The sequence below is a fragment of the Pyricularia oryzae genome, chromosome 4 (genome assembly GCF_000002495.2).
Source record: "Pyricularia oryzae 70-15 chromosome 4, whole genome shotgun sequence".
Taxonomy (NCBI): domain Eukaryota; kingdom Fungi; phylum Ascomycota; class Sordariomycetes; order Magnaporthales; family Pyriculariaceae; genus Pyricularia; species Pyricularia oryzae.
In genome coordinates, this window is record NC_017851.1 from 1,755,112 (window position 1) to 1,769,601 (window position 14,490).

Here is a 14,490-nt window from a genome sequence, read left to right on the forward strand (position 1 = left end):
AGCCACTACTCCGCCCCTACCGGACATGGGGCGACGAGTGGTGTGCTGGGCTATCGTATTCTTTCCCAGATACGCTTCGATTCCCGTTTGGCGCTTTCTTCACGCTAGTTCTCTACTTCTTGACGTTGATGGTCATTTGCGACACCCTCAATCATAAAAGCAAACCTCAATGCCTAGGTGTATTCGGCTATTACACAGCTACCTGCGCTGCTAAAGAGTTGAGAAATGTTGGTGCTTTGCATCAATGGAGTAAATACAAAATAGAAATGAATGATAATCCGGGGGATCAATATCCATGCGCACAAAACGGCAGCAGCCTTGATCGTTCTTGCGTGTTCAGCTTTGGCGGGCAACCAGGCGTGGCTTGCATAATGTATGGTGCAGGAGCACTAAGCTGAAAGCTGCTAGGTGGATTTGCAGTCCAGGGCTGCTTTTGTGGCGTTGCAGCGTTATACTTTGAGGGGGCCCACAACGAACAGCCCCCAAGTATATCACTTCACGCCTGGCCACCTTGTCGTGACTATACGGGTAATACCTGAGCCTCTATTCTGATTCAATACAAATTGCCCTTGCCCTTTCTCAGAAGCTTTTCAGGAGAATATACTCGCATGTTTACATTCACCCCTTATCCACGTCTCCGCATCTCAGCTCAAGACTCGACACGGCTTATGCAGGAATGTCTCAGGAGAATGGTATATACGACGGAGACATTTCTATGCCTCATGTTCAAGAGCTCTCGACCGAGTCTTTGGCCCAGCAACAATCGACAAGAAATAGCACCAATCCCATCTCGGCATCTCGGCCGGAATTCGCACCGCTTTTACCCGCTGATGTGCATCGGGATCACCTGCTTTCGTCAAAGCCAGCATCTCGAGAGAAGCAGCAAGAGACGTCCTCTGCGCCACATAGAGGTCCAACACGACGCATTCTGTCGTCACTCTGGAACTGGGTATGGCTCATGGAGTCTCTCGCCATTCTAGCCTCAATTGTGATGGTTATATCTATCGGATTCGTCCTCAACAACTATCACAAAAAGCCAGCTCCCCAGTTCTTCGACCTCAACATCACCACATTGGTTGCCATCATTGCAACGCTGATGCGCGCAGCGTTAGTCTACGTCGTGGTACAGGTCCTCGGGCAAGTCAGGTGGTCCTGGTTTTCTTCACCCAAGCCATTGTACGACCTTCATCACTTTGATCAGGGAGGCCAGAGCCTACTTGGCTCCTGTCAGCTTGCTGTTCACATGGTTCGTACCGGCTTGCGATACCAGGATGGCATCGTCATAATGATTGCTGCAGTTACTTTGGTAGTCAGCTTTGCCACCACTCCTGCTGTCCAGCAGGCTGTCAAGACGTTTCCCTGCCCGACACTTGATCCATCTAGGATAGCGACTATGCCGATCGCGCAGTATGTACCATGGCCAAACGGGGGGCCCAAGTCTAAAGCTGTTACCTACGGTGGATACCTCCCTTTCCCTCTGCGAAGCGCAATCATCAGCTCTTTCTCAAACCCATTACAAGACATCCCAGTGATTCGGCCGAGCTGCCCAACGGGCAATTGCACTTTCCTCCCGTACAGCACCATGGGAATTTGCAGCGTTTGCACCGACATCTCTGACCAGGCCAGAGTGGAGGACGCCCCAAATAACTCGACATCTTCAGGGGCTGCCAACAAAAACATCAGCATCGTGACTGAGGGGTACAAAACATGGATCAACACACGAAATATAACAAATCTAAACAGGATACAGCCCTCTCCAATCGGACTCAGTGTCGCAGTCTTTAATTGGGACAACCCTAGGCAATGGTCGTGGGACTGGCCCTTTGAAGTCGGTTCCATTTTCACGCTTGAAGTTTTGGCGTTTTCCGATAGTCGCTGCAGCCAAACAAAGGGCGATGCAAAACGTTGTCCTAGCAATATTTTGGTGGACGACGTCATACAAGGTCAAACAGCCAATACAACTACAGACCTTGTCGCAGTATCCTGCAAGATATACCCGTGTCTTCGCACCTACGAAGCCCGGGTACAATTTGGAGTTCTCACAGAAACGCTTCTGTCGACAGTTCCCGCAAACTTGTTCAGCAGACCAAACCACGTACAAAAAGCGGGATCAACAGTGGGATTAAGTACCAGCTATGTTGTTCTACGAAGCCCATGCATTTCGTCCAGCGGCCGTATTTACACCAATGCCAACATCAGCAAGTATTCCCCGGAGCCGAATGAGAAATACGTCAACGTATCAGTCTGGAACGGTAAAGAAGAAGACTGGCGTACCTCCGAAACCCCGATGAAGATTCCAACCAGTTGCAGCTATCATTTGAACGATGAATACATGGAGCAGGTGAAAAGCTTCATATTCAGCAGCATTATGAAAGTTGGAGGTCGTTGCACACTTGGCGAATTGGAGGTAAAAACCAGATCCGAAAATGTGACCTGCGACAGCTGGTGGCTCGCCTCGCTCTACAATTCTCGAAACGCAACAAACGAGACTGTGTCACGGGCAATGGATGCCTGGACTAGGGCAGTATCAGATCAGTTCCGAGTGATAAAAAATTGGCCAGACGAGGAATGGTCCGAAGAGATTTTACCGAACAACATCACTGGAGCAGCGATGCGCACGACGGTCTGCCTATCATTGGCTTGGGAATGGCTTCTGCTCCCTGCTGGGCTGATTGGCGTTACCATGGCGCTTTTGGTAGTTACGATCCTAGAAAGCCATCGCCACGCAGACTCGCAGCCGATTTGGAAAGGCAGCGCTTTACCACTCGTAATGTACGGGCTCGGTGATGCGAGCATGCAGGAAAGGGACTGGGTTCCTGATGCGGATCGCCGCGACCAGGACGTCGGTGTTGAAACCGAGTCCAAGTCAGTCGTTCCTCTTCGTGTCGTGGAGGAAACTGCAAAGGATATCGAAGTGAGGTTCAATGGGACACGATCTCGGTTTGAGGTGGTGACAGACAAGACTCAAGTCTGAGGAAGTAGTCGTCACAATTTGTATCTACGTGTCATACATGTGGTCAGGGTTCCGGGGGGATTTTTCCAAATTAGATTTTATTGCTCCTTGTCCAAGTGTCGAAAAACTAACTAACCCCAGTGAGGAAATTTCATCATAAACACCTCAGGTACCTGTGATGCTGCCTCGGGCGGCACATGCCATGAACCTTCAAAACAAGATTTTCCGATTCCCATTTGCAGCATTCACCAAGGGTATAGCTCCGGTATATGGTCTTCGAAAGCAATAAAATTGACGAGCAGCTTCTTGGCAAAGCTGTGTGGGGGATGCACAAAAATGGCTCTCTACCAGATAAAAAGAAATCGCAGTTGGTCATTACAGTAGCATTCGTGACGAGAAAAAGAAAGTACAAACAAGCAAAAGCAAACACGCAATCCAACTATACTGTTCACTCCGTTCCAGGCGACTTGCGCGTGCCACCCCCACTCCAAAAGCTCTTGTTAACCTTGTCCTTGGACGCAGGCGACGCCCTATCGTGCCTCTCCTCAAACTCGCGGTTGTGCTCGTCCACCTCCTGCTTCTGCTCCTTGCTCAGCTTGCCCCGCCCATCTCCCGGGATGCTCGAGTTGTTGACCTTTGGCGGCGGCGGAGCGTTCTCGGAGCTGCTCTCGAGCGGCTTGCCTCCGCCGGTGCGGCCCAGGGCGTCGCGCTCCGAGAGGCTGTCGATGCCGGCCGTCTCGGGATCTGCTGATGACGACGACGACGAGGGCTTGTCGCCTCTGGCCTCGGCAGCCTCGGCGGCGTCCTTGGAGCGCGAGCCGCCAGACTGCGCGCTGGGCCCCTCGGCCGACTTTGGTGCCGAGGATGTCGATGCGAGCTTGGCTGTCGTGTTGGACGCGATGGGCATGCGGTTCCGTGCGAGGGCGGACTGGGCCTGGAGGTGCAGGTGGATGGGGATGGTAGGGCTCGTGTAGACTGTGGAAGAAGGTTGGGAAAGCGCCTTGAGGCGGAGGACGCTGAGGCGCTGCATTGTTTGAAACGAGGGAGCAGGTCGGTTATTTTTTTGGTGCTGTTGTTTGTTTCTTGAGTTCTTGACGTGGAAGATATTGCGTTGCTTTACGTCGGACGATGAATGGTGTTGAATGGTGAGAACACAAGCTACGCGAGTCAATTGAACGACAAGTGTCTACGTCAAATATGAATGAACAGAAAGGTGACAGGACTCTGAAAGGACAGCTAGTAGAGCCCCATGGAACGTTCGGACCTGCAGATCAAATGAGTGCTACCAAGCCATGATGTCATTCATACCAAGCCCGAGCCTGCCGCACCACGCAACGCCGCTGAATGCCGCTGAGCCGCTCTGTTTTTCCCAATTCGGCAACTAACACCACGACAAGCCAAGCAGGCCAAGTGGCAGGGTTAGGTTTACTATAATTGCAGAGAGCCCGCCCTACCTACCCTGGAACATTTGCCCGACGCTTAACGGATTTGGTGGTGTGTTTGATTGGCCAAAATCCCCACAGCCCAGCCCCTTCTAAACAAAAACCTATGTCAATCGATGGATATAAAAGTAAGTTGGCGCCCCTTCAGAATTAGAAAGCCAGATGGACTTGCTACGCAATACGATATTTCGTCTTGTATTCAACGACTCAATGAAAACCCGTTTCAGCCAAGACATTGGAAATGCAGCAGTGCCTGATAAGAACCATCTGCCCATGACCTGCGTACATGTTTGACTGCAGTCGCAACTAGCATTGATGACGATGGGTGCAACTTTTTTTTTCTATAACATATCTATGTTGAATTATTATCGCTCAGATTCTATTTCTTGACTTGACTCTCGGTGATTGATTGAACTTCATATTCCTCCAAATTGTAACAGATTGGCAACCAAAATGAATTCTTCCTTCGACCCGACGAGAGACGTTTTTGAAGTGCAGGGTAAAGGTTCTATTTTAAGCTCTGGTAGAGAACACATCAACTGAACCAAGTTACAGCAATGCATTGAATTGCTGTTTTCTCCGTCACTTATCCATTTTAGTTACAGAGCTGCTAAAAATATATGACCAGTAATACGATTATGTTACACTAAGGTTGCATATTCACCTACCTGGTACCTATATAATAGTTAATATTGACGTGAAACAAATGAGCAAACAGACTTTTCTTTTATTTGCGTTTTAATTAGCTTCACATCTCCAAGTCTCAAAACAACATATTCCATTTTTTTATCACAAGCAGTATATTCTTTTGTTTCCTTCCAAGGCTACCATCATGAAGCCAACCCAACTAGATAAAGTTGTCCATCTTTTTCCTCACTCCTTTTACCGCCGCTTTGGCCGCCGACCCTCCCCGCACGCCTGGATGTACAGGTAGGTCACTTGATAAACTCTCGACAAGGTTCAGCTACTAAGACAGCTATTTTTATTCAATTATTGGAAATGGATCAATATTTGAAAAGTTGTAAGACAATACCGGAAGGTGACAATTGGCAAAAGTGGAAATTAATGTCATGAGTATACAAAACATGAGAGAAAGAGATTACGAGGAACTAGGAAAAAATAGACAAATTGCGGCTGTGGCGACAAAAAGAAATCCGCAAAAAGATATAATGCTACCAAGCAGGTACATACGACAATGGCAGGATTTGAACCTACGCGGGCGAACCCACGTGATTTGATTTGGATCCCTTAGAGACGAATCTCTGTGCGGGTTCTCATTCTAGTCACGCTCCTTAACCACTCAGACACATTGCCAGAAGTAGTGTTTGACTCCAGATGTTTGCTGAGTTCCGATTTGGTGGGTAATAAGGGCGGTCAAGCTTGGCCCTACTGTCAACAATGTCGGTCTGTCAGTGGTGGATGCTGATATGCTTCAAATTTGACTCGTTCAAAAAAGGAAGTGTCCACACACATTATCTACACTATCTGTCAACGTCCAGCCAATAATTAGTTTCTGGACTATATACGTAACAAGCAATCCTGTGACCTGTCAGATCGGGACGAATCATGGATTGCAAGCACCCGGAGTTATGGTAGCGCTGTTGACAGTTCAGGCATCCAGTTTGCGCCTTGGAACCAAGAAAAATGAATCGGATTCGTTGGTTTTAGTCAGAGGCGCGCCAACCATGCCATGCCGTTGGACCCAGATCCTCTAGAACCAGTCTAGAACTACATTCTCGCAAGAAAGGAAAAAAGAAGAAAGAAAAAAGAGAAAGAAACTTGGCGTTCATTCTGACGAGTCAAGAAGGTGCCTTGGGTGGGCATGATATTCCCCAGGGGCCAAAAAGGCCCAGCAAAGTGGTACGGTCCATTCGTCCAGGTTTGGAAGTTCCCAATAAACATGGGGGCAGCCCCACGAATTAGTGTACTTTCCGTTTTAAATGGTGCAAGGGGTTTGTAGAGAAACAACCTAACCCAAAAGCTTGTTCTTTTTCTGGTGCCTCTACCACAGACGCTGACTTGAAATCACTCAACATGCTGCAAACAGTGTTCTGAACTGGTTTCCAAAATGGGGAGTTTTCGCCATTTGCTATAAGTGGCAGAAACAGCTTCAGAAGAACACCACTGATAAAAAAAACACAAGGTCAGGGAATTAAATCCAATTCTCGTTAACTCACCATACCTCATTGTCTTTACTATTTGCATTGGTCTTCGTACTTTCAAAAACAATAAAAGTGCTCAAGAGCATCGGCCTCAATAATGGCAGATTCTCAGCGACAATCCAGCATATCGTACGGTAGCAAAGAGGAGAGGCAACGATATTTGAAACGTTTAAAGCAACACATTCGAAGATTTATTGCGACTGGGTCCACCTGGCAAGTCGTTGACTCGCAGACGTATCGCCAATACGCCCTCCGCCTCATCGATACCGTCTCAGCACGGATCCGTCTTGAAGAAATAAGGTTTTGCTGGGGTTCTCCTTCTATGCGCTCTCAGTAGGACAGCAACACTGTTGTACCGCGGGAAATACAACGGATCCTCGTCGATCTATCAATCTTTTGATCGCCGCTGGGGACCTATTTTCCAACCTAACACACTGTACAGTACCGAAACTATGGGTCTGATAGAGGCCCTCCAAGAAAGTCGTTTTGAGTGCTCAAGCGATACGACAGCACGGCCAACCCTTGGACTCGGGTAACGGTCGATCCGCACCCCCGAGAGCAAGCAACGCCCTGCAGATGCCATCTGTTCCCTTGATCAGACGGACATGATTCGAGAATATGGAAAGCCAAGCCTTGCAAACGGAAATACCAAAGGCGGAAGAGGCCTGACGCGCAACGCGTAGATCGGGCCATGGGAAGCATTTATACATAGCTGAACCCCCGCCCTTTGCCTTTCGGACGAGAGCCTCTTTTGCGCGTCAACATATCCAGTCGCTTGTGTTTGCTCTGGGCTCTTTCTTTTTTTTTCTTTCTCTCTCATCACCCATTCTTTTCTTAGAGGCTTTGGTTCCTCTGTTGGCTTTGACAGCCCACCGTTTTTATCTTTTTTTTTTCTTCTTTCGACAAAGCTTTGACAGCACTTCTTTAAACCTTCTCATCGTATACAGCTTTGACAGCATAATATCCAGCCCCGAGCCAAGATGTTGCCCATTACTGTTGTTACTCTGTTTGCGGCCCTCGCCGCCGCTGCGCCCGCCTCCGTCTCCATGGAAAAGCGTCGTGTGGAGGGCGAGCTGGTCGTACGGGCGGATGCTGCCCCCCCGGCGGTGTTGACTGAGTTGTCCTCGCCCGTCGCGTCTGCTCCTGCGGCCGAGGCTTCCAAGGCAGGTGATGCGGCCAAGGCAGGTGATGCGGCCAAGGCAGGCGATGCGGCCAAGGCAGGCGATGCGGCCAAAGGAGGCGATGCCAAAGGAGGCGATGCCAAAGGAGGCGATGCCAAAGGAGGCGATGCCAAAGGAGGCAAAGGAGGCGATGCCAAAGGAGGCAAAGGAGGGGATGCGGCCAAAGGAGGCAAAGGAGGGGATGCGGCCAAAGGAGGCAAAGGAGGGGATGCAGCCAAAGGAGGCAATGTCCGCGGCTGCGCAGACCTCAAGACCAACGGGCCCGTGGTCGAGCACAAGGTGGTCCAGGGCGACACGCTGGGCAAGCTGACGGCGACGTTCCAGTCAGGCATCTGCAATATCGCCAAGGAGAACAACATCGCCGACCCGGACAAGATCGACGTCGGCCAGGTGCTCAAGATCCCCACCGGCCTCTGCACGCAAAACGTCGACAACAATTCGTGTATCAAGGCTGCAGTTGTCAACCCCAACACCGATGAAAAGGGCACCTGCCTCAAGACGGGCCCCTTCACGCGCGTCATCAAGAAGGGCGACAGCTTCGTTGGTATTGCCAAGGAGCTGGGCTTGCAGGAGCAGGCCGTGGTTGATGTTAACCCTGGCGTCGACCGCTTCAATTTGCTGCCCGAACAGACCATCAACTTGCCCAAGTGCAAATAATAGGCGCTTAAATGCATTTTCTGATGTGTTATACACTTTGTATGGAAGGACTAAGATAGCTTTATCATATCCATCATCTTCCATCACTCGTCCACTGCTTATTATTGCAAATTTCAACGCAAATTATCCCCAGCTACAACGCGCATCCCAACGAACGGCCACTTAACCAGCCCACTGGGCCCCAATAAAAAGGAGACTACCAAATCCACTCATTCCTGCTCCAATACTTGGGTCTGATCGCCGCTTGACTGCTCAACTAGGGCGGGCTCATGACGCAGTTCAAGACTTACTCCGCTTTCTCCAAAGCTCGAAATCAACTCTGATACCCCTGCTAATTTAAACCCGCTATAAGTTCCTCGAACAACAATGGTCTCCAACTCGGGGAATTCTTCGCTGCAGACCTTCGTAAGGTAGTCAAGGGTTAGTCCCAACAACCTGGAGTCCACCTCACGGGAGGCTTCAATCGTGACCGAGTGGATCCGAGCCGGCAACGTCCAGGAAAACAGACAGAGTACCTTGTCTTGGTCATCTTCCATGGAGGTGTTTCCTAGAAGACTCTCGAGGCCCACTTCGAGATGCTCCAGCGATTTCAGACTCCGGAAGTTCCCCATTGCCTCAGCCGGCTCATCAAAGTACCATCCTGACCAGAAATGCCGGAGGTTCAGGTTCAGCGAGCGAAGCGTCTTGCTTGTATGCTCTGAGATTGCCCTAACGAGGTCGCAAGGGTATGTATGTGGCGAATCAAGTGGACGCTCATCGTAGACCTCCATCTCGTAGGCAAAACTCTCCAGTACGGGACACTCTTGCAGTAGCAGCTTAACAACATGAATGTCAAGGCAGCTGGAAATCAGAGTCAGCTCTCGGAGATTGGCCCAATTTTTGCTTGGTAGGAAGAATGTAAGACCCGAGATTGTCAAGACCCCGAGGCTAGGGGAGGCCAGAGAGATTGTCTGCAACCTCGGTGTATCCAGTTGGTTTTCGCTCTCATCCATCGTAATGATAAGTGTTTTGAGGCGTGGAAGGATCTTCAGCGGAATGCAACCAATTATGTCGTCCATAAAATCGACCACGAGGCAAAGTTCTTGTAGTCCTATGCAGCCGCGAGTGAGCAACATCGGCAGCGACATTCTGTGTCCTGAAAGACTGGAACTGTAACCACTGTCTAGTGGAACGAGCGAGGCGTCTTCCGGTAGGGTGAAGGTCACAATACCAAATCTTTCTTTGATTGCCTCGACGAGCTCCGAAGGTAGGCTGTCAAGATCTTTCTCTAGAAGATGTATGCTGCGCACATGTTGGCAAAGATCTGGCCGCTCCACAAGCATGGTGCGGTAGAAGGCAGTAATCTGGTCCTCAGGATAGTTTATATCTGGATAGTAAGCCAAATGATAAAGGATCGGAGTTGCGATCGCACTGAGAAACTTGTTAGTGCAACACAAGTTGGCGAGCGCTACACGGCTCGAAGGGTCATGGGGGCCTAAGTCGCAGGCATAATTGCAGTGACATCCCCGCAGACTATAGTCAGGGAACAGGTGATTCCGTGCCGTAGGGTAGCAGTGCTGACAGAGAAGCTCAAATGTGTCCATCAAGACCGTGACAGGAAGATTGAGAAGACTTGTCATCTTGAGCGAACATGGCCCATGAGCTCAGTTCTTGGAAGAGATTATGATGGCAATCAGGATGGAGATAGAGTACACTGCACAAGAATAATGCGGTTAAATGCCGAACAAAGGCGAGGTCAGGATAAAGCTGAAGTAGAGCACTGGTGCCTAAGGTGAAGCATGGGTAATTTTGCACCTGGCCGTTCCTGCTTTATTGAGACATGCCAAAAGTGGAAGGAACGGAGACAGGGCACGTCAAGGGAAATTTTGTGTGTCCCCGTATTTGGTGGACCGAAACCTGGTTGCAGAAAATTAGCAGGCAGAGTGGCCGTTGATTTTTATTTATTCCATTTATTTTTTTTTAAAAAAAAGAAAAGAAAAGAAAGAATACTAGATCAACGAGTTAAGGAAAATTGAAGATAATTGAGCTACATTGGAAAACAGCCTGCACAACTTTGTGAAGACTAAGCTACCTCGAAACGCCCAAGAAGCAGTGACACTATTTACATTGTGCACGTTAAGCCTGACATCCACCCATTCTCGCTCTCCTCTCACCCTGCCCTCAGAATACTGATCTTTCTGATGGTCCCACTTTCCATGTTCCGTTGCGTTTGCTCAGGTTGTCGCAAAGAAAACAACCTTCCACATCTTCATCTACTCTACTACTGGCGCTCTCGGCATCCAAGCTGTCCCCGGAACGCACCCGCTACAGCAAGCGATGAGTGAGAGTCTGTAAAGAAGCCAGCAGGATCCTTCTCGATCATGGACACGGTAAAGCCTTCGCCCGTGTCCCGCCCATCAGCCATGACACCGGTACGGAACGGGCCTTTGAGGCAACCGAGGCTACGACGCATATCACCATTGCCGATGGGCTCTGGGTTCGGAAAAGCAATCCTATTCATCCATCGGCTTCTGTCAGATTACTCCGATACATAACACCATCATCGAGACAACAACAAAAAAAGTCGCAACAACTTACCTCGGCGGACCGTTCTTGCCCTTCTCACCCTGGTGGATGTGCGTCGCCGTCACAGCCGGCGATTGATAATCACCGCGGAAGCCCTGCGTGGTGATGTTGTAGCAGATGACGTCCTCGTCGGCGTTGATACCGTATAGGAACCAGCCCTTGGCGCCCTCGAGTCCTCCCGTGGCGACGTTGGACGCGTTGACGACCTGGTCCGGCGTGGCCAGTACGCTGTAGGTCGATGTGAAGTAGAAGGGCGACACGCCGTCGTACTTGTCGTCCTGGTTACCGATTATCCACTTGGCTTTGGCGCCGCCAAACGTCGCCAGCTTCTCAAGAAAAGGGGCGGCCATCCCGGTGCTGGCGGCGGCACCGACTGAGATGATGGTTGCGAACTTCATGGTAGATGTGAGTAGCTGATGACTATTAAGTGTGTTTAGATATGTCTGGGGATATTAAGGGGACTGATATGTTGTCCGACTGATGACAAGCAGGTAGTATCAGGGCTTCATCCATTTATAGATCTTTTTCGGACACGCATCATATGCGACTATATCAATACAAAATGTTTGATACTGCGGCAGTTTGCCAGACGACACTGTCCTTCAGCAAGCACAGACACCACAATAATTAGAAGCCAAGCGATCTTTTGGAACACTTCATTTACCACCATTCTGCAGAGCGTCATCGACTGACGCTGCCTTCAAGCCACACCTTGGCCGATGGAGATATCCGTCAGCTGTGCAAGTTGTGTAAGCCGTGAAGCGCAAGACCCAAGAGAATGGTCCCGATCTGCGATGTGCCAAGGGTCAATCTTGGCAAACAACAAGAAAATCTACTGTCGCCCTAGCGCCGGATGTAGCTGGGTCCGGAGAACTCTGGTCTAGTCCCGCATCCATTAAATTCCACAACATCACGGGCGGAACTTGGCACCTCTCTCGCTTCAGCCTTGGTCATACCTGCACATCATTGTTAGGAAGAGACGAGAATAAGAATGCCGAACGATGACGATGCCAACTGGGTATCTTTGAGTAAACCAAGACTAAAAAATTGAGCTGCCTAGTAAGATTACTTCTTTCTTGGCCAGCTTTTCAGCACCTTATTTTACAAGAAAAAAAAAGACAAGAAGGAATGCCAGATCGGATTGCTGATGAGATTAGATACTACTCTTCCAACCCTGAGACGATTGGCGAGAATATGCTGGCAGGGGCCCATCTCAAGCCTTTGGCCATCCCTTGATCCCCATCTCCCTGCCGGCCACGATGTTACTCGCGATGAGGAACCCACTGCCTATCAACAGGGAACCCCCCACAAACACCTGAGCAGCTAGATAGCTCCCCTTCATGGCGGAGATAAGGGCGCCCGCGATTGGCGACCCTGTCAGCGCGGCGATGCTGACGCAGCTGAAGACCATGCCGATGCGCACTCCCCTCTTGCGCAGGTCCGGAGCCAGAGCCGACGCGCCTGCGGGAAAGAGGCTCTGTATGCCGCCGGCGAAGAAGCCAAAGAAGAGCGTCCAGGGGTACACGGCCGATACTGTCTTGACGGCCATCCAGGACAGCCCGCATATGCCTGAGACGCCGGCAAAGATTATAAACATGTTGATGACCCCGACGCGGTCAGCTAGGTAGTTTGGTACGAGTCGGCCGGGGACACCGGCGCCGTTGAGCACCATCATGAGGTTGAGTGCGTTCGTGTACGAGAGCCCGACCACGTCGCGGCTGTAGGAGACGACAAAGATGAAGATGACGAAGACGCCCAGGAAAGACTGGTGTGAGATGAGCAAAGGTATTAGTAACCAAGCCCTATGTCGAGTGACAAAGCTTCTGCTCAACCCCTTTTTGTGCAGAGATAACTTACAAAGAACGCCCCAATGACATAGAATGTGTACTGCAGCTCTTTGAATGCAGATAGATCCAGGAACGACCCCTGTCTCCTGGGAGGAACCCTTGTCTTGATGGTGAATGCCGAGATGAGCAACGTTGCCATCTGCACGAAGCCGATGGTGCGCAGGGTCCAGGCAAAGCCCACCGTGGGCAGGAGCTGCCGGACCATGATGGGGAAGACCAGGCCGCCGGTGCCGGTGGAACAGGCCACCATGCCCATGGCCGTCGCTCTCTTCTTAGCGAACCAGGTGCTCGTAACGGCGACGGCCGGACAAAAGAGGCATCCGTACCCGATGCCCATGCAGATGCCGTGCGACAGCAAAAAGTGCCAGTACTGTGAGCCTTGAGCCGTCGTGAAGATGCCCGTCAGCATGAAGACGACACCCGTGTAGAAGAGAGTCCGAAAGTAGCCCATGTCGGTGAGCCGCCCGGTAAAGGCCCCGATGAAGAAGACGAGGAACGTCTGTATCGACCCGATCCATGCAATGTCCGACGGCGGCCGGCCGAGGAGGTCCACGTAGTAAGGCTGGAACACGCCAAACGAATTGATGAACCCCCAGCAATTGAAATTGACGAAATGCGCACCCAGGACGACGAGCCACGCTTCGAGGCCTCCATCAGGTGGTGGACCAGGGTTCCAGCTGGAGCGCGATGCGCTCCGGCTCAGGGCTCGCGAAAGTCGACTGGAAGCGCCAGGCGGCTGGTCCCCATCTTCTCGAATGCTGTCTGCGTCCTGCCGGCTGGAAGCACGCGACAGGCTGTCCAACAGGTCGCCGTTGGCGCCATAGGGCCGCACGCCAGGCCCACTGTTTAAATCTTGATCCTTTGCATCTTTGTTCAGGGGATGACTTTTTGGCTTCTTCAGCTCATATGGAGCTTCGGTCGTCGATGATGCTATGCTCTGTTGGTCGTCTGCCCTCATTTTTTCACCTTTTCCGCCTTTGCTGGCAGAAGGCAAAGACGACGAGCATGAGGGGTGAGTCATTGAGTACCTTTATCATTCTCAACTGGGTGGTAGTCGGCTAAGGCACGGGAAATGAAACGGAACGAGAAACTGAAATGAGGCAGATCCACTGTTCAAGGTTGGAAACGCTGTTCATGCACCAGTTCTTATAAAAAGCTTAACCTCGGATTTAGTTTCGAACCATTTGTAATCGAAAATGCGGATAATCTACAATATGTGCTGTTTAGCTATATGCAACTAGTCACCTAGGTACTTGGGTAGATGGTAAATCCGGGTTAAATGAAGCAGCCAAGCCAATGTGGTAGTCATCGAGAAATGTTTGCTGCTTATTTTCCGAATGTTGAAAGAAAATAGAAAAGTGGAGTCTCGTACTCCGTCGAAATCCCGCGGAGTACTCCATTTGTCAAGACAAGGGGTTATAAAGTTCGGGATTAATTAGGATCATTTCAATATAGGTACAACTTGCGCTTCTCTGAACTGATCATCCTCATCGACTTTGGCGGTCACGAACATTGCTTCTGATGCGTTGATCTTCACCAGTGGTAGATTTGGAATATCTTAGTCTTAAAACCTGCATAGAGTAAGCGGGCATCCATTCGCCCGCCTGGGAACCAATATGCAATAGACCGATAACGGAGCTACCACACCTGCCAAGTCGGGTGTAAGTGGTTGGTTAGCAAATA

The 14,490-nt window shown here is 50.4% G+C and overlaps 6 protein-coding genes and 1 non-coding gene across 7 annotated transcripts; 2 read left to right on the forward strand and 5 right to left on the reverse strand.

The window, feature by feature from the left end:
• Window positions 1–676: 676 nt before the first annotated feature.
• MGG_03470 (uncharacterized protein) lies at window positions 677–2,974 on the forward strand (the record flags this gene model as incomplete). The annotated part of the gene is made up of 2 exons (XM_003716407.1): window positions 677–1,407; window positions 1,579–2,974. 2 exons carry the CDS (start codon window positions 677–679, stop codon window positions 2,972–2,974), a joined length of 2,127 nt encoding a protein of 708 aa, XP_003716455.1.
• Window positions 2,975–3,026: 52 nt separating this feature from the next.
• MGG_03469 (uncharacterized protein) lies at window positions 3,027–4,194 on the reverse strand. Its single transcript, XM_003716408.1, has one exon. It carries the CDS (start codon window positions 3,981–3,983, stop codon window positions 3,402–3,404), a length of 582 nt encoding a protein of 193 aa, XP_003716456.1. The 5' UTR covers window positions 3,984–4,194; the 3' UTR covers window positions 3,027–3,401.
• Window positions 4,195–5,585: 1,391 nt separating this feature from the next.
• MGG_20187 lies at window positions 5,586–5,709 on the reverse strand. The gene has a single exon. It is a non-coding gene; the product is annotated as a tRNA-Ser (tRNA).
• A 1,690-nt stretch (window positions 5,710–7,399) lies between these two features.
• On the forward strand, window positions 7,400–8,524 carry MGG_03468 (intracellular hyphae protein 1). Its single transcript, XM_003716409.1, has one exon. It carries the CDS (start codon window positions 7,538–7,540, stop codon window positions 8,393–8,395), a length of 858 nt encoding a protein of 285 aa, XP_003716457.1. The 5' UTR covers window positions 7,400–7,537; the 3' UTR covers window positions 8,396–8,524.
• An 80-nt stretch (window positions 8,525–8,604) lies between these two features.
• On the reverse strand, window positions 8,605–10,014 carry MGG_15278 (uncharacterized protein; the record flags this gene model as incomplete). The annotated part of the gene is made up of 2 exons (XM_003716410.1): window positions 8,605–9,869; window positions 9,957–10,014. The coding sequence occupies 2 exons, from the start codon at window positions 10,012–10,014 to the stop codon at window positions 8,605–8,607; spliced, it is 1,323 nt and encodes a 440-aa protein (XP_003716458.1).
• Window positions 10,015–10,655: 641 nt separating this feature from the next.
• Window positions 10,656–11,358, reverse strand: MGG_03466 (uncharacterized protein; the record flags this gene model as incomplete). Its single annotated transcript, XM_003716411.1, has 2 exons — window positions 10,656–10,887; window positions 10,973–11,358. 2 exons carry the CDS (start codon window positions 11,356–11,358, stop codon window positions 10,656–10,658), a joined length of 618 nt encoding a protein of 205 aa, XP_003716459.1.
• A 596-nt stretch (window positions 11,359–11,954) lies between these two features.
• On the reverse strand, window positions 11,955–14,347 carry MGG_03465 (uncharacterized protein). Its single transcript, XM_003716412.1, has 2 exons — window positions 12,818–14,347; window positions 11,955–12,725 (listed from the first exon to the last, which is right to left on the reverse strand). Exons 1-2 carry the CDS (start codon window positions 13,826–13,828, stop codon window positions 12,174–12,176), a joined length of 1,563 nt encoding a protein of 520 aa, XP_003716460.1. The 5' UTR covers window positions 13,829–14,347; the 3' UTR covers window positions 11,955–12,173.
• Between the last annotated feature and the right edge of the window lie 143 nt (window positions 14,348–14,490).